The sequence below is a fragment of the Crotalus tigris genome, unplaced genomic scaffold (assembly GCF_016545835.1).
Source record: "Crotalus tigris isolate CLP2741 ecotype Arizona unplaced genomic scaffold, ASM1654583v1 scf7180000021529.231165, whole genome shotgun sequence".
Classification (NCBI taxonomy): Eukaryota; Metazoa; Chordata; class Lepidosauria; order Squamata; family Viperidae; genus Crotalus; species Crotalus tigris.
In genome coordinates, this window is record NW_024098551.1 from 27412 (window position 1) to 50055 (window position 22644).

Sequence of the window (22644 nt, forward strand, 5' to 3'; positions counted from 1 at the left end):
GTAAAGTTGGAAGGGACCTTGGAGGTCATCTAGTCCAACCCCCTGCTCGGGCAGGAAACCCTACACCATTTCGGACAAATGGCTGTCCAGTCTCTTCTTAAAAACTTCCAGTGTTGGAGCATTTACTGCTTCTGGAGGCAAGCTGTTCCACTGATTAATTGTTCTCACTGTCAGGAAGTTTCTCCTTAGTTCTAGGTTGCTTCTCTCCTTGATTAGTTTCCACCCGTTGCTTCTTGTCCTGCCTTCAGGTGCTTTGGAAAATAGCTTAATTCCCTCTTCTTTATGGCAGCCCCTGAGATATTGGAATACTGCTATCATGTCCCCCCTTGTCCTTCTCTTCGTTAAACTAGACATACCCAATTCTCGCAACCGTTCCTTATATGTTTTAGCCTCCAGTCCCCTAATCATCTTTGTTGCTCTTCTCTGTACTCTTTCTAGAGTCTCAACATCTTTTTTACATCGTGGTGACCAAAACTGGATGCAGTATTCCAAGTGTGGCCTTACCAAGGCATTGAAGAGTGGTATTAATACTTCACGTGATCTTGATTCTATCCCTCTGTTAATGCAGCCTAGCACTGTGTTGGCCTTTTTGGCAGCTGCAGCACACTGCTGGCTCATATTTAAGTGATTGTCTACTAGGACTCCGAGGTCCCTCTCACAGTTACTACTATTGAGCATGGTGCCACCTATGCTGTACTTGTGCATTTGGTTTTTCTTGCCTAAATGTACGGGTTCATGGTGACCTAACCCTAATCCTAAGTGGAATTTTCCTCCAGTGGGATTTTCACATGTATTTTACCAGGAAATATAGATAGGGCAGGCTAGAGAAGTCAGTGCCCTCCTAACCATACCCAAGCACTCCGGGCTTGTTGGCGATGTCCATTTTGCTCTACACGTTCATGGTGACCTAACCCTAACCCTAAGTGCAATTTTCCTCCAATGGGATTTTCACATGTATTTTACCAGAAAACATAGATAGGGCAGGCTAGAGAAGTCAGTGCCCTCCTAACCATACCCAAGCACTCCGGGCTTGTTGGCGATGTCCATTTTGCTCTACACGTTCATGGTGACCTAACCCTAACCCTAAGTGGAATTTTCCTATAATGGGATTTTCCCATGTATTTTACCAGGAAACATAGATAGCGCAGACTAGAGAAGTAAATGCCCTCCTAACCATACCTAAGCACTCTGAGTTTTTTGGCGATAGGTGGCACCATGCTCAATAGTAGTAACTGTGAGAGGGACCTCGGAGTCCTAGTAAACAATCACTTAAATATGAGCCAGCAGTGTGCGGCAGCTGCCAAAAAGGCCAACACAGTGCTAGGCTGCATTAACAGAGGGATAGAATCAATATCACGTGAAGTATTAATACCACTCTTCAATGCCTTGGTAAGGCCACACTTGGAATACTGCATCCAGTTTTGGTCACCACGATGTAAAAAAGATGTTGAGACTCTAGAAAGAGTACAGAGAAGAGCAACAAAGATGATTAGGGGACTGGAGGCTAAAACATATAAGGAACGGTTGCGAGAATTGGGTATGTCTAGTTTAACGAAGAGAAGGACAAGGGGGGACATGATAGCAGTATTCCAATATCTCAGGGGCTGCCATAAAGAAGAGGGAATTAAGCTATTTTCCAAAGCACCTGAAGGCAGGACAAGAAGCAACGGGTGGAAACTAATCAAGGAGAGAAGCAACCTAGAACTAAGGAGAAACTTCCTGACAGTGAGAACAATTAATCAGTGGAACAGCTTGCCTCCAGAAGCAGTAAATGCTCCAACACTGGAAGTTTTTAAGAAGAGACTGGACAGCCATTTGTCCGAAATGGTGTAGGGTTTCCTGCCCGAGCAGGGGGTTGGACTAGATGACCTCCAAGGTCCCTTCCAACTTTACTACTATTATTATTATTATGTCCACTTTGCTCTACAAGTTCATGGTGATCTAACACTAACCCTAAGTGGAATTTTCCTACAATGGGATTTTCACATGTATTTTACGAGGAAACATAGAGAGGGCAGGCTAGAAAAGTCAGTGCCCTCTTAACCATACCCAAGCACTCCAAGTTTGTTGGCGATGTCCATTTTGCTCTACAAGTTCATGGTGACCTAACTTTAACTCTAAGTGGAATTTTCCTACAATGGGATTTTCACATGTATTTTACCAGGAAACATAGAGGGCAGCCTAGAAAACTAAATGCCCTCCTAACCATACCCATGTATCCCGCGTTTGTTGGCGATATCCATTTTGCTCTACGACTTCATGTTTACCTAACCCTAACCCTAAGTGGAATTTTCCTACAATGGGATTTTCCCATGTATTTTACCAGGAAACATAAAAAGTGCAGCCTAGAAAAGTCAGTTCCCTCCTAACCATACGCAAGCACTCCGGGTTTGTTGGTGATGTCTATTTTTCTGTACGGGTTCATGTTGACCTAACCCTAAGTGGAATTTTCCTCCAATGCAATTTTCCCATGTATTTTACCAGGAAACATAGATAGTGCAGCCTAGAAAAGTAAATGCCCTCCTAACCATAGCCAAGCACTCCGGGTTTGTTGGTGATGTCCATTTTGCTCTACAGGTTCATGGTGATCTAACACTAACCCTAATTGGAATTTTCCTACAATGGGATTTTCACATGTATTTTACGAGGAAACATAGAGAGGGCAGGCTAGAATAGTCAGTGCCCTCTTAACCATACCCAAGCACTCCAAGTTTGTTGGCTATGTCCATTTTGCTCTACAAGTTCATGGTGACCTAACTTTAACTCTAAGTGGAATTTTCCTCCAATGGGATTTTCACATGTATTTTACCAGGAAACATAGAGAGGGCAGGCTAGAAAAGTCAGTGCCCTCCTAACCATGTCCAAGCACTCCGGGTTTGTTGGCGATATTAATTTTGCTCTACGAGTTCATGGTTAGCTAACCCTAACCCTAAGTGGAATTTTCATACAATGGGATTTTCACATGTATTTTACGAGGAAACATAGAGAGGGCAGGCTAGAAAAGTCAGTGCCCTCTTAACCATACCCAAGCACTCTGAGTTTGTTGGCGATGTCCATTTTGCTCTACAAGTTCATGGTGACCTAACTTTAACTCTAAGTGGAATTTTCCTCCAATGGGATTTTCACATGTATTTTACCAGGAAACATAGAGAGGGCAGGCTAGAAAAGTCAGTGCCCTCCTAACCATATCCAAGCACTCCGGGTTTGCTGGTGATATTCACTTTGCTGTATGAGTTCATGGTTTCCTAACCCTAACCCTAAGTGGAATTTTCCTACAATGGCATTTTCCCATGTATTTAACCAGGAAAAAGATTGGGAAGGATAGAAAATCAGTGCCCCCCTATCGATACAGGAAAACTCCGAGTTTGTTGGTGATGTCCTTTTTGCTGTAGGGGTTCATGGTGACCTAACACTAACCTTAAGTGGAATTTTCCTCCAATGGGATTTTCCCATGTATTTTACCAGGAAACATAGATAGCGCAGCCTAGAAAAGTAAATGCCCTCCTAACCATAGCCAAGCACTCCGGGTTTGTTGGCGATGTCCATTTTGCTCTACAAGTTCATGGTGACATAACCCTAACCCTAAGTCGAATTTTCCTATAATGGGATTTTCCCACGTATTTTACCAGGAAACATAGATAGCGCAGCATAGAAAAGTCAGTGCCCTCCTAACCATACCCAATCACTCGGGGTTTGCTGGCGATATTCATTTTGCTCTACAAGTTCATGGTTACCTAACCCTAACCCTAAGTCGAATTTTCCTACAATGGGATTTTCCCATGTATTTAACCAGGAAACAAAGAGAGGGCAGGCTAGAAAGGTCAGTGCCCTCCTAACCATATCCAAGCACTCTGGATTTGTTGGCGATATTCATTTTGCTCTACGAGTTCATGGTAACCTAACCCTAACCCTAAGTGGAATTTTCCTATAATGGGATTTTCCCCTTTATTTTACCAGGATACATAGATAGCGCAGCCTAGAAAAATAAATACCCTCCTAACCGTACCCAAGCACTCCGTGTTTGTTGGCGATGTCCATTTTGCTCTACGAGTTCATGGTGAGCTAACCCTAACCCTAAGTGGAATTTTCCTATAATGGGATTTTCCCATGTATTTAACCAGGAAAAAGATAGGACAGGATAGAAAAGTCAGTGCCCCCCTATCGATACAGAAACACTCCGAGTTTGTTGGTGATGTCCTTTTTGCTGTAGGGGTTCATGATGACCTAACACTAACCTTAAGTGGAATTTTCCTCCAATGGGATTTTCCCATGTATTTTACCAGGAAACATAGATAGCGCAGCCTAGAAAAGTAAATGCCCTCCTAACCATAGCCAAGCACTCCGGGTTTGTTGGCGATGTCCATTTTGCTCTACAAGTTCATGGTGACATAACCCTAACCCTAAGTCGAATTTTCCTATAATGGGATTTTCCCACGTATTTTACCAGGAAACATAGATAGCGCAGCATAGAAAAGTCAGTGCCCTCCTAACCATACCCAATCACTCGGGGTTTGCTGGCGATATTCATTTTGCTCTACAAGTTCATGGTTACCTAACCCTAACCCTAAGTCGAATTTTCCTACAATGGGATTTTCCCATGTATTTAACCAGGAAACAAAGAGAGGGCAGGCTAGAAAGGTCAGTGCCCTCCTAACCATATCCAAGCACTCTGGATTTGTTGGCGATATTCATTTTGCTCTACGAGTTCATGGTAACCTAACCCTAACCCTAAGTGGAATTTTCCTATAATGGGATTTTCCCCTTTATTTTACCAGGAAACATAGATAGCGCAGCCTAGAAAAATAAATACCCTCCTAACCGTACCCAAGCACTCCGTGTTTGTTGGCGATGTCCATTTTGCTCTACGAGTTCATGGTGAGCTAACCCTAACCCTAAGTGGAATTTTCCTATAATGGGATTTTCCCATGTATTTAACCAGGAAACAGATAGGACAGGATAGAAAAGTCAGTGCCCCCCTAACCATATAGAAACACTCCGAATTTGTTGGTGATGTCCTTTTTGCTGTAGGGGTTCATGGTGACCTAACACTAACCTTAAGTGGAATTTTCCTCCAATGGGATTTTCCCATGTATTTTACCAGGAAACATAGATAGCGCAGCCTAGAAAAGTAAATGCCCTCCTAACCATAGACAAGCACTCCGGGCTTGTTGGCGATTTCCATTTTGCTCTACACGTTCATGGTGACCTAACCCTAACCCTAAGTGGAATTTTCCTATAATGGGATTTTCCCATGTATTTTACCAGGAAATATAGATAGCGCAGCATAGAAAAGTAAATGCCCTCCTAACCGTACCCAAGCACTCTGAGTTTTTTGGCGATTTCCACTTTGCTCTACAAGTTCATGGTGACCTAACTTTAACTCTAAGTGGAATTTTCCTCCAATGGGATTTTCACATGTATTTTACCAGGAAACATAGATAGCGCAGCCTAGAAAAGTAAATGCCCTCCTAACCATACCCAAGCACCAGGAAAACTAATCAAGGAGAGAAGCAACCTAGAACTAAGGAGAAACTTCCTGACAGTGAGAACAATTAATCAGTGGAACAGCTTGCCTCCAGAAGCAGTAAATGCTCCAACACTGGAAATTTTTAAGAAGAGACTGGACAGCCATTTGTCCGAAATGGTGTAGGGTTTCCTGCCCGAGCAGGGGGTTGGACTAGATGACCTCCAAGGTCCCTTCCAACTTTACTACTATTATTATTATTATGTCCACTTTGCTCTACAAGTTCATGGTGATCTAACACTAACCCTAAGTGGAATTTTCCTACAATGGGATTTTCACATGTATTTTACGAGGAAACATAGAGAGGGCAGGCTAGAAAAGTCAGTGCCCTCTTAACCATACCCAAGCACTCCAAGTTTGTTGGCGATGTCCATTTTGCTCTACAAGTTCATGGTGACCTAACTTTAACTCTAAGTGGAATTTTCCTCCAATGGGATTTTCACATGTATTTTACCAGGAAACATAGAGAGGGCAGGCTAGAAAAGTCAGTGCCCTCCTAACCATATCCAAGCACTCCGGGTTTGCTGGTGATATTCACTTTGCTGTATGAGTTCATGGTTTCCTAACCCTAACCCTAAGTGGAATTTTCCTACAATGGCATTTTCCCATGTATTTAACCAGGAAAAAGATTGGGAAGGATAGAAAATCAGTGCCCCCCTATCGATACAGAAACACTCCGAGTTTGTTGGCGATGTCCATTTTGCTGTACGGGTTCATGGTGACCTAACCCTAACCCTAAGTGGAATATTCCTCCAATGGGATTTTCCCATTTATTTTACCAGGAAACATAGATAGCACAGCCTAGAAAAGTAAATGCCTTCCTAACCATACCCAAGCGCTCTGGGTTTGTTGGCAATGTCCATTTGGCTCTACAAGTTCATGGTGACCTAACCCTAACCCTAAGTGGAATTTTCCTCCAATGGGATTTTCACATGTATTTTACAAGGAAACGTAGAGAGGGCAGGCTAGAAAAGTCAGTGCCCTCCTAACCATACCCAAGCCCTCCGGGTTTGTTGGCGATATTCATTTTGCTCTACGAGTTCATGGTAACCTAACCTTAACCCTAAGTGGAATTTTCCTATAATGGGATTTTCCCACGTTTTTACCAGGAAACATAGATAGCGCAGCATAGAAAAGTCAGTGCCCTCCTAACCATACCCAATCACTCGGGGTTTGCTGGCGATATTCATTTTGCTCTACAAGTTCATGGTTACCTAACCCTAACCCTAAGTGGAATTTTCCTATAATGGGATTTTCCCACGTATTTACCAGGAAACATAGATAGCGCAGCATAGAAAAGTCAGTGCCCTCCTAACCATATCCAAGCACTCTGGATTTGTTGGCGATATTCATTTTGCTCTACGAGTTCATGGTAACCTAACCCTAACCCTAAGTGGAATTTTCCTATAATGGGATATTCCCCTTTATTTTACCAGGAAACATAGATAGCGCAGCCTAGAAAAATAAATACCCTCCTAACCGTACCCAAGCACTCCGTGTTTGTTGGCGATGTCCATTTTGCTCTACGAGTTCATGGTGAGCTAACCCTAACCCTAAGTGGAATTTTCCTCCAATGGGATTTTCCCATGTATTTAACCAGGAAACAGATAGGACAGGATAGAAAAGTCAGTGCCCCCCTAACCATATAGAAACACTCCGAATTTGTTGGTGATGTCCTTTTTGCTGTACGGGTTCATCGTGACCTAACCCTAACCTTAAGTGGAATTTTCCTCCAATGGGATTTTCCCATGTATTTTACCAGGAAACATAGATAGCGCAGCCTAGAAAAGTAAATGCCCTCCTAACCATACCCAAGCACTCCGTGTTTGTTGGCGATGTCCATTTTGCTCTACACGTTCATGGTGACCTAACCCTAACCCTAAGTGGAATTTTCCCCCAATGGGATTTTCCCATGTATTTTACTAGGAAACATAAAGAGGGCAGGCTAGAAAAGTCAGTGCCCTCCTAACCATACCCAAGCACTCCGGGTTTGTTGGCGATATTCATTTTGCTCTACGAGTTCATGGTAACCTAACCCTAACCCTAAATGGAATTTTCCTCCAATGGGATTTTCCCATGTATTTTACCAGGAAACATAGAGAGGGCAGGCTAGAAAAGTCAGTGCCCTCCTAACCATGTCCAAGCACTCCGGGTTTGCTGGTGATATTCATTTTGCTCTATGAGTTCATGGTTTCCTAACCCTAACCCTAAGTGGAATTTTCCTACAATGGCATTTTCCCATGTATTTAACCAGGAAAAAGATTGGCAAGGATAGAAAATCAGTGCCCCCCTATCCATACAGAAACACTCCGAGTTTGTTGGCGATGTCCATTTTGCTGTACGGGTTCATGGTGACCTAACCCTAACCCTAAGTGGAATATTCCTCCAATGGGATTTTCCCATGTATTTTACCAGAAAACATAGATAGGGCAGGCTAGCAAAGTCAGTGCCCTCCAAACCATACCCAAGCACTCTGGGCTTGTTGGCGATGTCCATTTTGCTCTACACGTTCATGGTGACCTAACCCTAACCCTAGGTGGAATTTTCCTCCAATGGGATTTTCACATGTATTTTACAAGGAAAGATAGAGAGGGCAGGCTAGAAAAGTCAGTGCCCTCCTAACCATACCCAAGCACTCCGGGTTTGTTGGCGATATTCATTTTGCTCTACGAGTTCATGGTAACCTAACCATAACCCTAAGTGGAATTTTTCTATAATGGGATTTTCCCATTTATTTTACCAGGAAACATAGATAGCGCAGCCTAGAAAAGTAAATGCCCTCCTAACCATAACCAAGCACTCCGGGTTTTTTGGCGATGTCCATTTTGCTCTACAGGTTCATGGTGACCTAACCCTAATCCTAAGTGGAATATTCCTCCAATGGGATTTTCCCATGTATTTTACCAGGAAACATAGATAGCGCAGCCTAGAAAAGTCAGTTCCCTCCTAACCATACGCAAGCACTCCGGGTTTGTTGGTGATGTCTATTTTTCTGTACGGGTTCATGGTGACCTAACCCTAAGTGTAATTTTCCTCCAATGGGATTTTCCCATGTATTTTACCAGGAAACATAGATAGTGCAGCCTAGAAAAGTAAATGCCCTGCTAACCATAGCCATGCACTCTGGGTTTGTTGGTGATGTCCATTTTGCTCTACAAGTTCATGGTGACCTAACCCTAACCCTAAGTGGAATTTTCCTCCAATGGGATTTTCACATGTATTTTACAAGGAAACATAGAGAGAGCAGGCTAGAAAAGTCAGTGCCCTCCTAAGCATACCCAAGCACTCCGGGTTTGTTGGCAATATTCATTTTGCTCTATGAGTTCATGGTAACCTAACCCTAACCCTAAGTGGAATTTTACTATAATGGGATTTTCCTATGTATTTTACCAGGAAACATAGCGAGGGCAGGCTAGAAAAGTCAGTGCTCTCCTAACCATACCCTAGCTCTCCAAGTTTGTTGGCGATGTCCATTTTGCTCTACAAGGTCATGGTGACCTAACCCTAACCCTAAGTGGAATTTTCCTGTGTTCGCCAGTTTCTGAGCCAGAGAAGCCTTCGTGCTGAAATGTCTGCTGTGATGGTCCGGGCAGTGTATCTGGCCGTGTGTAAGGAGGCATCGGCTGGATACTGGGACGTGGCCACCAACTTACCCAGATTCTGGTGGGCTCTGAGCTGGTCCGGAGGGATCATGTCCTGGAGCTCCCGTAACCACAGGACCGAAGCCCTGGCAAAGAAGGCCATGGAGGTTGCTGCCCTCGTTGCCCAGGCTGATGCCTGGTGGGCTCTGCGTAGGGCGGACTCGATCTTCTTGTCCTCTGCCCTTAGTGCCTCATTTATGTCCCCAGGGATGTTGGACTTGGGAAACAATGAGTTCAAGGGCTCATCAATCTCAGGAATCTCCAAAAGGGAGGTCAGGGAAGTAGCAACATTGAACAATGTTCTCTCTACTGCACCAGGGCTCAAGGGGGATCCTAGGTTCTCCCATTGTTTCTGGACTATATTTAGAAAAAGGGGAGGGCAGGGAATATGATTCTGTGATACAGAGGGCTCAGTGTATATGGCATGGGGACCCTGGGATGTTGGTGTGGTCTCCTGTTCTTGGGCGAGGTTTGCAGTAGTGCAGGCCTTAAGTAGCAGGGAATTGAAGAAGGAATGGTCAAAGAGGCCGACAGGAGGGGTGGGTTCGGATGGGGCGATGCCCTCGTCATCAGACAAAATCAGGCCAGGTTGTTCAGCTCCTGTAGATTCCAGATCCGATGCGGGATCATCCATCCAGTCCGGAGATTGTGAATGATGTGTGGTCTGGGGGGTGGCTGTGGGGTGTTGGAGGCCATAAATTGAGCCACAGCCTGGGCTATCATGGACTGGAGGAAGTTCGGGTTCAGGGCCTGGTTCTCAGGAGGGTGAAGCCCTGTTACAGTGGGGGTGAATGTGGCCTGGGGCCCTGAGGTGTCCTGACCAGTTATATCCCTCCCTGAAGCCACTGTTAGGTTTGAATCTGACTCGGGAATTCCCCTGGGGGAGACTAAGCCCCTGGGGCTGAGGCACTATGTGAAGAAAGGGGCTCAAAAATAGACCTTCCCATCGTGCCTGCCAGATCTGGGGAGACCGCTCTCAGTCTTTGGCACCCTTCCTCCCTCTGTGGCTCCCTGCTTGGCCGGGCTCGCTTGGTGGTGCTCTTTCCACTTGCCTCTGATTGGCGACTCCTCTTGGCCGGCTCGCTGCTTCTCTCTGCCATGATGAGTTGCTCTGGTCTCAACCTTGGCAAAACGCCCCCCCTCGGCGCTGTACATCACCAAGGGAGTCTACAGAGATAATTCAGCCCAAGAGGGGGGAGGGCGGGGAATTGATGGGCACCCCGATCACTTGAGATCGATCAGGCCCTCCCTGGTCGAAACTGCTCTCTCGAAGAGCTGGCCACTGATGATCGAATACTGCCTTCAGGAGAAAGTTCCAGGCAGTCTGGGCCCCAGCCACACACAAAATGGTCACCGAGGGCTTTAGCCACACACAAAAAGGGCCTCCGAGGGCTTCAGCCACACACAAAATGGCTGCCGATGATTTCAGTCACAAACAAAATGGCTGCTGAGGCTTCAGCCCCACTCAAAATGGCCGCTGAGGCTTCAGCCCCACTCAAAATGGCCACCGAGGGCCTCAGCCACAAACAAAATGGCCACCGAGGCTTCAGCCTCACACAAAATGGCCGCCAGTGACTTCCGCCACTCACAAAATGGCCGCCGAGGGCCTCAACCACATACAAAATGGCCGCCAGGGGCTTCAGCCACACCCAAAATGGCCACCGGAAGGCAATTCAAAATGGCGGCCGCCAATTTGGCGCCCTAAAAAACGGCCGTTGGAAGAAGGCCTTGAGGCCTAGGGTCTAAGCTGCAACGAGCCCTCGTTCGGGTGAATCGCCTGGGCTCCTAAAGCAGCTGGTGGCATGTGATTAGGCCGGCTGGAAAAAGCTGTCGTCCAAGGCCTGACAGGCCCTCCCGGCTCCGAAAATTGGGCCGCGCCCAAATTCTCACCTGCTGCTGTCTGCTGGGGCCGAGGGACCTGGGAAGGCTCCCTGCTGGCCTGACGAGGCTCCTTAAATCGAAGGTTTGATCTTGCTGTCCCTGAGGGAAAACAAACAAGGGAAAGTTTCCCCCCCCCAGAGGGAGAGGGTTGTGAGTCTGTCAGCCTGAATAGGCTTCAGACTGGGATAATTGATCTTTCTTCTAGATATAATCGATTCTGAATCAATAATAAAATAACAAATAATAATAGCCTGAGCTAAGTAATTAAATAGAATTAAACAGTCTTCTGCTCCAGGAGCGAAGACAAAACGCGTCTTAGAGCAAAATGACTAAGTCTAAAACTGGGGGCGTTACCAATTTCAGACTTAGTCCAATTGGAGCAGATAGATTAAGACAACCCATCCGTGGGTTCTCCATCCAATCATGCTGGAGAAAGAGTTTTTCAAATGTTTTCAGGTGATAGAAATGGTTAACTTAAAAAGATATTCACAGAATTACTGCTGTCTGTCTCTCAAACCCACCGGATAACCCCATGGTCTGGCGCTTTTCAATGTCAGCCGACAAGCCCCACCTATTCCACTGCGCCTTAGGAAAATTGCTAAGATCATCTCTTGTTGCATCTTAGTTATTTTGTTTTCCCTGCCCTTAGCTTCTCATGGAACCTCATTAAATTATTTATTATATATAATGATCTTTGTAAAGCCCGGAGGGGAATCCAGTATGGATAGTCCTTGACATACAATTGGAACTGAGCCTAAACTTTCTGTTGTTAAGCAAGACAGTTGTTAAGTGGGTTTTGCTCCATTTTATGACCTTTCTTGCCATAAGTTGTTAATGTTAATTTAACAACAGAATCACTGCTGTTGTTAAATTAGTAACACCGTTGCTAAGTGAATTTGGTTTCCCCACTAACTTTGCTTGTCAGAAAGTTGCAAAAGGTGATCATGAGTCCAGGACACTACAACAGTCCTAAATACATGCCAGTTGCCAAGCATCCAAATTTTCATCACCTGACCATAGGGATGCTAGTCATGCGAAAAATGGTCTTAAGTCACCTTTGTCAATGCCATTTTAAGTTTGAACAATCACTAAACAAATGGTTTTAAGTCAAGGATGAACTATAGATCAGAAAGAGTGAATAAAGTCCCCTTGAAGTGCTTAAATAATTTTGTAAGCTTCACTTAAAAATGCCTTCCAATTTGGGTGCTTTTCTGAGCATCAATAGTTTGGTTTCGGTGAAACAGATATTGTCTTTTGCTTTGTGGGGACTAATGTATAATTGAGAATTTTGAGCTCAAGCACCATGTCATGTTTAGTTTCTTGTGAACTCAATATTGTGGCCAAAGACAGTTTGGCCCACTGAACTTCTATTTATGTTTTTGTTTTTTAATATTCAGAAATTTGCTTTTGTGATTGACCTTGCTGTAATGGCAGTGGAGATGGAAAGTTTGCATTGGTGAGAAGCTGAGATGTGCCCACCAACCCAAAATGATTGGGAATATTTTGTTTATCTATTGAGTGCTTGAATTTTTAAATATTTACTAGATATCTGACAAGGGAAGCTATAAAAACTCTTTGTTTGGTTCTTGCAGCTAAATATGCAGGATTGAACATTGTCGGGTGTGAATGTTTGAAGATTTCTCCCTTCACTGCATTATGTTTTTTCTTTGTTTTGAAAAAAAACAGGCAGTAAACATGCATCTGGAGAATTAGAGTCTTCACCCTTTTAAATTCATGGGCATTCTGCCATTTATTTACACAGAGCTAGGATTTCATTCATCAGTAATAATTGGAAGACACTATTCCTTAAATAATTTATCTACTATGAATTGCAAGTATAGCTTCTCTGTAGCTTGTGGCATCAAGTAATAATATAGCGGTTCAAATCATACTTTAAGGTTGACTAAATTAACGTGATAAAAGTGTTGAAAAAGAGAAATTTGAAACAACTGTTGGTACATAAATGTGCAAAGAATGGAAAACAGGCAGAACTATATTCTTTGGTAGAGTTGTCGCAACCACAGAAAAGCAGTGCATTTAATGAATTGAAAGCAGATGGTTGAAGCATAGCAGCTATGCCAGCTGCTGAGAACAGAAATAAAAACCCAATCTAATTGGATTTATATGGAGGGGAAAGAGCAATTGCTACAAGAAATATGTTCTATCTTTTGAACTATTCAGAATTCGAAGCATAAGGACCTCAGGGATCAGCTGCATTGGTCACCTCACTCTTCTATATCGATACAAATTAATTCCCCCCCCCCCTTATCTAAGTGTATATGTAATCATCCAGACTAAGTGGAAAGAGTTTCCTTCATCTGATTTACAACATTGAAACAAATATATTAGGGACCAATGCAGCTGTTCCCTAGCATAAATATGGAGGTCAATCAACTGTAGTATCCATGGGGCAGTCTCAATGCTTCTTACATTCGGCAGAATTTTATAGGTTAAACTCAATAAGACATATGACCCAACACTATGCTTCATCTATAGTCAGTATTTATAAGACATAACTACTTGTTCTACACCTGCAGTTTTTCTGATGATCATTTTTCCTTGAACCAGAGATGTTTGAATACAGTACTCCATTTCTAATCACCCTGGAAAGATGGGAATGAGACTGACCATAGGGTGAAATTTTAATCTTAAGTAGTGCAATCACCATCACAAATTGATTTTGCCGGATAAAAGGAATTCTGGGGAAGAATGACGAATTGACGATGGATAACCATAAGAAAATGAAGAGTTGTTGATTAGACCAGTTCTTCATCATTCTTCTCTGAACAAGGAGAGGACTTTAGAATCATCCACAAAGGCTCCAGACATTTGCTCTGCATGAGGAGACTGCAAGACAGCAGTCTTGTGCAGATCTGAAATTCTGGAAGACACGGGCAGTAGTCATCTTGCTCAAACTGCAGTCTGTGCCTTAATGGACATAAGGCTCACATGCTTCCTTTACTAACTACTTTTGGAAATTGTTTTTTAACAGCTTTTCAGATATTTGGAACCTTTGGATTAGCAGGTTTTATGGCATTGGGTGAGTTTCCTTCAATTTTTAAAAGAAGACGTTTTAAATATGAGTTGAAAAACTTAAAAAATTTATTTGGATTAATCAGGAAAAAGATGTTTAGAATATTGATTTTGGAAAGTTGCAAATGAATTAAGGGTCCAGGTATATTTGAAGTAAGTTTTTGAAATTAATTATAAGAAAATTTCTCATGGGAGGATGTTTTTTATTCTTAAAAAATGATAACATGGGACTAGGGATAGGACAGTAAGGTTGGACATTAGAAGGTACCAGAAGGAACTAAAGATTGCAATTAAAAAAGAGAAAAAAACTTAAATTCAACTTACTAATACAGAACAGTACTTTAATATTGGACACATTGAAGGATATTTGTGAACAGTAGACTCTGAAGAGTAAATAAATACTATGTTTAGGATAAGATGCTATAAACATGCTAGCACACTATCTTTTCACCATCAGCATGGAGTGGATACTCATTTAGTGACCACAACTGGGCCTGGCAGCTCTGACATTAAGGAAGATGTCAACAAGTAGCAAATCGTTTAATGACGACTGTGCTTTCTTCTCCACTCCCCCCACCCTTCGGAAGGTTCACCTGGCCCACCTGCTCAAAACTGATTAGACAAATAAGGTATACCTTCTGCTTTTGTTTGCCTCCTAATCACCTTGGAAAGCTCATCCTGGCTCTGGATAATTAACAAGAAGGAATTTAATGTTTGTATTTGCATTCATTGAAGAGGAGAGTAAGCAGGCATGCAATGAAGTGTTGAAAGAAAAATCTTCATCAGGGTCCAGTCCAAGCGGGGAATAAACAAAATGGAGACTGCTTTAGAAAGAAGGTTGGAGTTTATTGAAAAGCAGAGCCAGACAGAAATGAGGTTCTGGGAAAGCTGACCACATGTTTCTAGGAATGGTGGGTTTTTATACCTTCTTGTTTCTTGTTCCTGTTTGAGGCTTTGTTTTCCTGTGTCATGTACTTTGACCTGAATCTGAGTGTGCCCTTTTGGTATTGGTGGGTTAATCCTATTATGTTTCCTGTCCTTAGAGTTTGGGTGGGGAATGTAGATTTTAGGGATCTTTGTCTTCCTAATCTCATCAGCTTCTAGCTTCCTGGCACCAACCTTTCTGAAAGGATTATCACATCTGCATTTCTAAAAGCTGGCCTCTGCCTAGTTTCTGCTTGGGGAAGAGGGGCTGGGGCTGGTTTCTATCTTTTTTTTAAAGATCTTCTCCATTATTCCTTTGGGGAAATATATTCTGACTTTTCAATATTCCCCAAAATATTTCTTTCTCTGGATTCTTCTCACAGAAGAATACAAATCAAAAGGAAAGCTCTGTGCTGGCAGGTATGAGCATGCTACACAAATAACCCAAGGGATTGTCTATCGTGTGCCTGCTTCGTTTCATGTTATTGCTGCTTCTTCAGTGTCTCTACCCTGTAAGATCAGGAGCAGGGCAACATGTACTGATTGTGAAACTGGAAACTACAGAAGTTGTGATTGTGGTCATTGGTCATAAGGTTTTTTTTTTCAGCACCATTGTAACTTTGAATGGTCACTGAACAAGGCAGTCAGTAGCCAAGGATTACCTCTATTTAAATTCAACAGATGGTCTATTTACAACCAGGAACATTAATAATAATTACTTCTTTCCTTGCAAAATGAAACAATAAACTTGCTGAAAATATGGGTGGGTTGCTAACATTTTATTGTCTCCTATGATAAAAGGGGAGATGAAAATACGCACTATTTTATTTATGGCTAAAAAGTCCAAAAGCAAATTACAAACATAATCTAAACTTGACAGTGGATAAAACAATTTAACAGGTACAATATTGAATGAATATAATAGCCTTAAAGCCCAGCTCATTGAATTGTTATTAAAAATCTTGTTTTTATATCCATAGTTGAAAATCTGACTGTGGCCATAGTAATTTTAGTATTTTCACCTGCAAGTAAAATTTTTACATACTCAGAAATATATCTTCCTGATTGGGATTTTAGAATTGGCCAGATAACTTCTTGCTGAAACCTGAAAACTCTTGGTATAATGGTGAATAAGACAAACAATACTTTGGCAATTAATTCCTGTACTGAATTATCCCACAGTCTTTGCTTGAAAAAATTAATTGCTTGTGACATACCTCTGGAGAATAACAATCAAGACCAATGCCAATCTGATTAAACTTTTGAATCACGTGTTTAAACCACGTATCTACAAAGGATTCATCTGGGATTTCCCGAAACAATATTTCCTTGTTTCTCTCCCCTCTGTCCACCTCTTTGTCTCTGTCTGTCTGTCTGTCTCTCTAAACTTAACGATGCTTAACCAAGTCTTTGTTATCAAAGAGTACTGCTGGGTTTCCAGGAGAATAACAAAACACAGTTAGGGACAATTTAAAAAGGTCTTTAAAATGTCATCAGTTCATATGTTGTTATTAGCAAGTGTGATCCAACCTGGAGCTCCATATAAAATTTGAGGTGCAATTTTGGCATTAAAATGTATATTTTTGCAGGAACAAATCTTCTTCCTTTTCTGTTTCTTTGAAAAACAGTTTTTGCTACTTTTAGAGATTTTAAAGTGGCTTTTGACTCTGTTAACAGAACCAAACTTTGGGCTAAATTGGAGAATTTGGTTCCCGACAGGCATCTTACATAACTAAATCAGGCACTATTTCAAGATAATATAAATTATATGCAGCAGAAAAAATTCACTTACAGTGTTCTTCTAGTCTTTCAGTGATGCCCCCATTGCTTCTGTAATTGAGTCTACCTACCTTGTTGCTGGCCATTCTCTTTTTTCCTTTCACCTTTCCCAGCATTAGTGCCTTCTGTAGGTAGCTAGGTTTTCCTATAATGTGTCTGAAGTAAGATAATTAGAGCTTGGTCATGTATGCCTTGAATAAGGCCTTTTGGTTGATTTCTTCAGTGTTCTATTTGTATGTTTTCTTGGTTGTCTGTCATATTCTCAGGAATCTTCTCTTAACACTAAAGTTCAAAAAAGTCAGTAATCTTCCTATCCTACTTCTTCAAAGTTTAACTTTCTCTTCCATTGAGTGCAACAGGGAAGAACGCTGCTCGCACTTGATTGTTGTAGGTGTAGACACCTCATAGCACCTGGATATCTAGTCTGCATCATATTTCTTGACTGCTTGTTTCTTTACTGTTGGTAGTTGATGCTGGAAAATAAAAGCTATCCACCACTTCAATACCTTCTCTGCCAATTCTAAGGCTGTTTTTTCTGTCTGTTGACCTTAGCTTGGTCTTCTTTTAAGTTTGCAGATAGTCTTCAACTTATAAACACAATTCAGCCTGGAATTATGGTGGTTAAGTCGTAATGATCATTAAGCGAGGCAAGCACATGATCACCTCACTTAACGATCATTCCATCTCTCCCCATTGTGGTCATTAAATGGAGCATGGAGTGCCTCCGGGGCAAGCCACATTGCAGCTCACATGTAGCCTCTGGTAGCCTCCTCCAACTCCCAAGGAACCTTCCTGTTCTGTTGGGTCCCACACCCCTGGGCCCCCTTCACCCCATCATCCCTCACTCCACTTATCTTTTCCGAAGGTTGTCTTTCTCAAGGAGAAGCAGCCAATCCAGGTGCCATTTTGGAAGTGGTCACTATTCTTGCATCCTGTGACTTTGTGAATTGTGGCCACTCACATAGTGATGCCTCTTTTTCAGGATGGCATCATATGGCCTCTGTATGGGAAGGGTGTGCGGCAGATCGTCTGCTTCTCTTTCCAAAAGAAGAGAAATCACCTTTTGGAAAGAAAGGTTGCTTTGTGTTGTGTTGTGTTGCCCTAAAGTGTGCAACATTTTGGGGGTGGCCATAATTCTTGAATCTGGGGTAGGCAGATGTCTGATTTTGCATACTTGCAGTAGATAAACACCTTTTCTTCCAGTAACCTTGCAGCCCTGGTTGCTCAGCCAACAGTCCTGAGTTTGGTCACCCATTTGCACCAGATGTCCAGGAACTCCCAACAGCTAGCAAGACCTTTACTGATCTGGACAATGACCAATCTGTAATTTTCTAAATTACATCTCATCATATTGTTCATGGGAGAGACACTTTTTGTCTGGTTCCTCTGATGAGACCTGCATTATGTTATTGCTGTGGTTCTGTTAAAAAAAAGGTTAGTGAGAAAGTAGGATTTTTTTATTCTAATAACTTTTTTTTGAGTTTGATGTAGAGGAAAGTTTATAATTACACTAACTTTATTTTTCTTTTAACCCTTTAAGATTCATTGACACAACTCCTAAATACTTCTACTACCAGAGTGAATTTGGTGTTTGTGTATGTCTGTGTATGTAACAATAGAAATTAGTAGGCAGGATATATTGGTCTGTGAATGTTAAATCTACTCTCTATCCAAAAAGAAAGTTATGATTTGAGGCTTTGAATATATAAACCATCTCTTACTTTCCTAAGCTGATTCCTGCAAATAAACCAATCTTGTGGACAGAAAAGAGGTTTGAAGACATAGAATTGCTCTAGATCAGGGGTAGGCAACCCAAAACACTCAAAGAGCCACTTGGACCCGTTTCACACCAAAAACAAAACACCGGGAGCCGCAAAATCCTTTTGATATCTAAAATGAAGATAACACTGCATATATCCTTTTTTACCTTTATTATAGGAGTGTGTGTGTTTGTGTGTGTGTGTTTGTGTGTGTGTATATATGTGTGTGTGTGTGTATATGTATACACACACACACACACACACACACACACACACACACACATATATATATATATATATATATATATACACGTACATACACATACAGGTAAAAAAAGGATATATGCAGTGTTATCTTCATTTTAGATGTCAAAAGGGTCTCTCTCTCTCTGTGTCTCTCTCCCTCCCTCCCTCTCTGCCCTTGGTCTGCCACTCCTCTTCCCCCACTCTCTTTCTTTCTCTCTCTTTCCTCTCTCTCTCCCCCTCCCTCTCTCTCTCTCTTTCTCTCTCTCTCTTCCCCCCCCATCTGCTGCTCACCTGGCAAGCTTCAAGTTGTTCTCCAACAATCTCCGGGGTAGGCAACCTCGTCTCTTTTATGACTCATGGACTTCAACTCCCAGAATTCCTGAGTCAGCCTAGCTGGGCTAGCTAGCTCTCTCCTGCCCTTCCTGCTTCCTGCAGAGAGCAGCAAAGGGAGGAGCTCCGCCCAGAAAGCTTTTCAGCTCCTCGGAGAACACTGTGAGTGCAATCTTTTTTTTTTTACACACACACATACACACACACACACAAAGAGAGAGAGAGAGAGAGCACACACACACACACACACAGAGAGAGAGAGAGAGAGAGAGAGAGAAGCAGGGAAGCGCAATTGCCTCTCTCTGTCTCTGTCTCTCTCTGCAAAGGCAGAGGAGGCTGGGAGCCACAGGGGAAGGCTCAAAGAGCCGCATGCGGCTCCGGAGCCGCAGGTTGCCGACCTGTGCTCTAGATAAATTCTTGAGTGTTATCCCCCACAGGCCTGCTAGTGCTGCTTTTGCTGTAAGATTACATAATATAAGTAACCAATATCTACTATAGCCCATGCATTAGCAGCTGTGCTTTATTAACAAATGGCAAAGAACAGGCATCACCCATTTCCAACTTCTTTTTATTTCCCAGACCTTCACAAACATTTAATTGAGGCTTCAGTTAGGGTAGTCTGGGAAAAATACCCATTTAAATAAGTAATCAAAGGGTTTGGAGATTATTGGTATTCACAACTACAGTGGCCACTGAGCTCCCAGCCAAAAGAATGAAAACACCTATATGAGTTGTAGCACATGCGGATCCTTAAATTCCTAACACTGAAAGTTGATTGCAATCCACCACTCATTTAGATTTTGAATTACAAGATTGGCAAATACAGTAGCAGAACAATGTGACAACTCTGATGTAGCAGTGTGTAAGCCACCTACTCAATGTATTTAATGAAAGATTGCGTTCAAGTAGTTTCACAATAGCTTCATTATAATAAATCTGAAGTAATCACATACCATCAAAAACATGAAAACACCAGAACTTTTATTGTGGATGAAACTTATAGCAAGATCTTTTATAATAATGGCATAGCGTCAACCAAAGACTTGTAAAAATATAATGCTAAAAATCAAATCAATAAAAAAATCAATCAAAATCAATCTGTTTTATAACCATTTTGAGTAACTAGTAGAACTGTAAATATTTCTATTGGGTCAGACAAAAATATCACAGAACTCAAATTGATGTTGACTTAGAAAAGATTTGCATAAGTCTCCAATGTATACATTAGCCAACCTCTTCTAGCATCTGCTAGGAATGTACAAACCAAAAGGGGAAATCATGTTAACTGGGTCAAAACTGGGTCAAAAGAAGAAAACCAACATCTATACTTTTATTTGTGACTTAGGCCTGGAAATCAGTCCAGTAAAAAAATGAGTCACTATAGAATATTGTACTATAAAAGTTCAGATTTTAGAAGGCAAGTTGTGTAATATATTGTTTAGCTGAAACTGCACTTTTGATTATTCTTATGTAATTTAAAATTTAACAATTCTAAAGCTTCAAACACAAAGCCACAAACTGAATTGCTGATAAATATAAACCATAATAGTTTGAACAATTTTGAGAGGCCCAGTTTTGTATAGATCTTTATTTTGCCAATAATAGATAATAAATGTTCAAATCAAAGGTTAACTTAATTACAAAGAGAAACAGGCAGAGGACACGTCCTAATTTTCAAGGGAGGAGGCACCATTACAGAGTTGTCTTGATAGCTAACAAATGATAGCCTGATTCTTCTGATTACTTTTTTTAAAATGCTATGTTGGATATAGGTGTGACCATCTGAATATACATACTGATGTGTGGCGCCCACAACTAATTCTCATGAGAAATTCATACCTTGAGCAAGATCTTTAGAATCTGATATTGTTTGAAACAACTGTAGTTGTGCCCCAATATTTGGTTTCACCAGCATATTATCATATCATTTCTTGGTTGTTTATAGGATTACTTAAGGATCAGTCAAACCAATGATCTCCCATGCAAGTTCTGTTCCATTCAAGGCTACACTTCCAACACCATTCAAATTTACACTGAGATTGAGGACATTTCATATGCATACATCCACCTAGAAGAAAGTCAATAACGTGTATAAGAAAATCATACAGGACAAGCAACCATTAGTAGAAATGTAAACATAAGCTGATAATAAGCTGGCATGTCTCTGGGTATTACAGTAATTACCTATGGGTTTCGTTTGAGATCCTACAATTAATTTATGTGTGGAGCTTTTTTAATTTTGCAAACTCTTTATTGAGGACAGCTGCCCAGGGTCTCCTAGATGCCATGGGTAGTATAGAAATGTAATGAATAAATAAATAAAATAAACAGCCGTTGGTTGATTAATTTCATTGAACTATATTTTCAAGAATCATTAATCAGAGGGAGGGGAGAATGTAGTTTATGAAATGTTGCATTTATCCATTCTAAATTCCTTTTCAATTCATGAAATCCTGATTCTGAAGTGAGCCCAAAGAAGACACTCAATGTGAAATGCAATTCTTCTGCATTTATAGTTTCTCTAAAGTCCAGAATGTTGTTTGGGTATCCTTGAATCTGTAATGTTCATATACTGTATTTATGAGAGAGTTATTAGTAGTTGAGGATTAAAGTAGACTCAACAGGAATAGAAATGTCAGAATGTAGTGATTGAGAATTAGATTAGATTCAACAGGATTAGAAATTTACAGGTACAAGCTAAATTTTTGGTTGCCCAGGCCCAGAATGGACTTCCGGAAGCGGCATTCACACAGAGAACCGGTGGTTCACATATCTGAATCCCACCACTGGACACAACTCTGACACGGTAGTAATCACAAGTAACCCTAATATAATTATCATTCCCATCTAACAGCAACCTGAATTAGAGCATCATGGGAAAGCAAAGCAGTGTGGCACCTAAATCCAAATCGGACCAAATTATATTCTACTGAGTAGGAATTATAGACATTGAAATCCAATACATATGCAGGGTATCAAGTTTAGTAAATTCAAAAGTAAATTATCCTGTGAGTTCAGCCTTCTTCTCTTTTCACACACTAATCTTTTGCAGTTTTTGGTTCCGTATGTTTTACTTTTCAATTAAGAATTTCTGAAGGACAACTTTGTATGTTCATTTCCTACAGTGACTAAAAAGTGTTATCTGGTTTCATGATTTTGATATGGTATTTTTGCTCATAGTGAATGATCAGAACTTATCTTCTAGAAAGTTGATAGTTTTATTCATGTCCCAATGGTGCTTTTTCAAGAGGCAATTGAACTTTGATTTTCTTGGACGACGTTTCGCTTCTCATCCAAGAAACTTCATTAGCTCTTCAGATGAAGCTTCTTGGATGAGAAGCGAAACGTCTTCGAAGAAAAACAAGGAAGTCCAGTTGCCTCTTGGAAAAGCATCTTTGGGATAATCATGACCTGGATGACTGAGAACCTCCATAAACAGTTGAATTCATAGTTTTGAAAGTTAAATCACAAAACAGTGAGTTTGCAATCAATTCTAAAAAAGTAAAAATGGTAACCATGCTAGGTT

General features: G+C 41.5%; 1 protein-coding gene across 1 annotated transcript in view; it reads right to left on the minus strand.

The window, feature by feature from the left end:
* Nucleotides 1-20078: 20078 nt before the first annotated feature.
* Nucleotides 20079-22644, minus strand: part of LOC120296792 (E3 ubiquitin-protein ligase parkin-like) — a 131645-nt gene continuing 129079 nt past the window's right edge. The window contains exon 6 of the mRNA XM_039318766.1: nt 20079-21186. Coding sequence (XP_039174700.1) covers nt 21077-21186 — 110 coding nt within the window. The 3' untranslated portion in view covers nt 20079-21076. The remainder of the gene's footprint in view (nt 21187-22644) is intronic.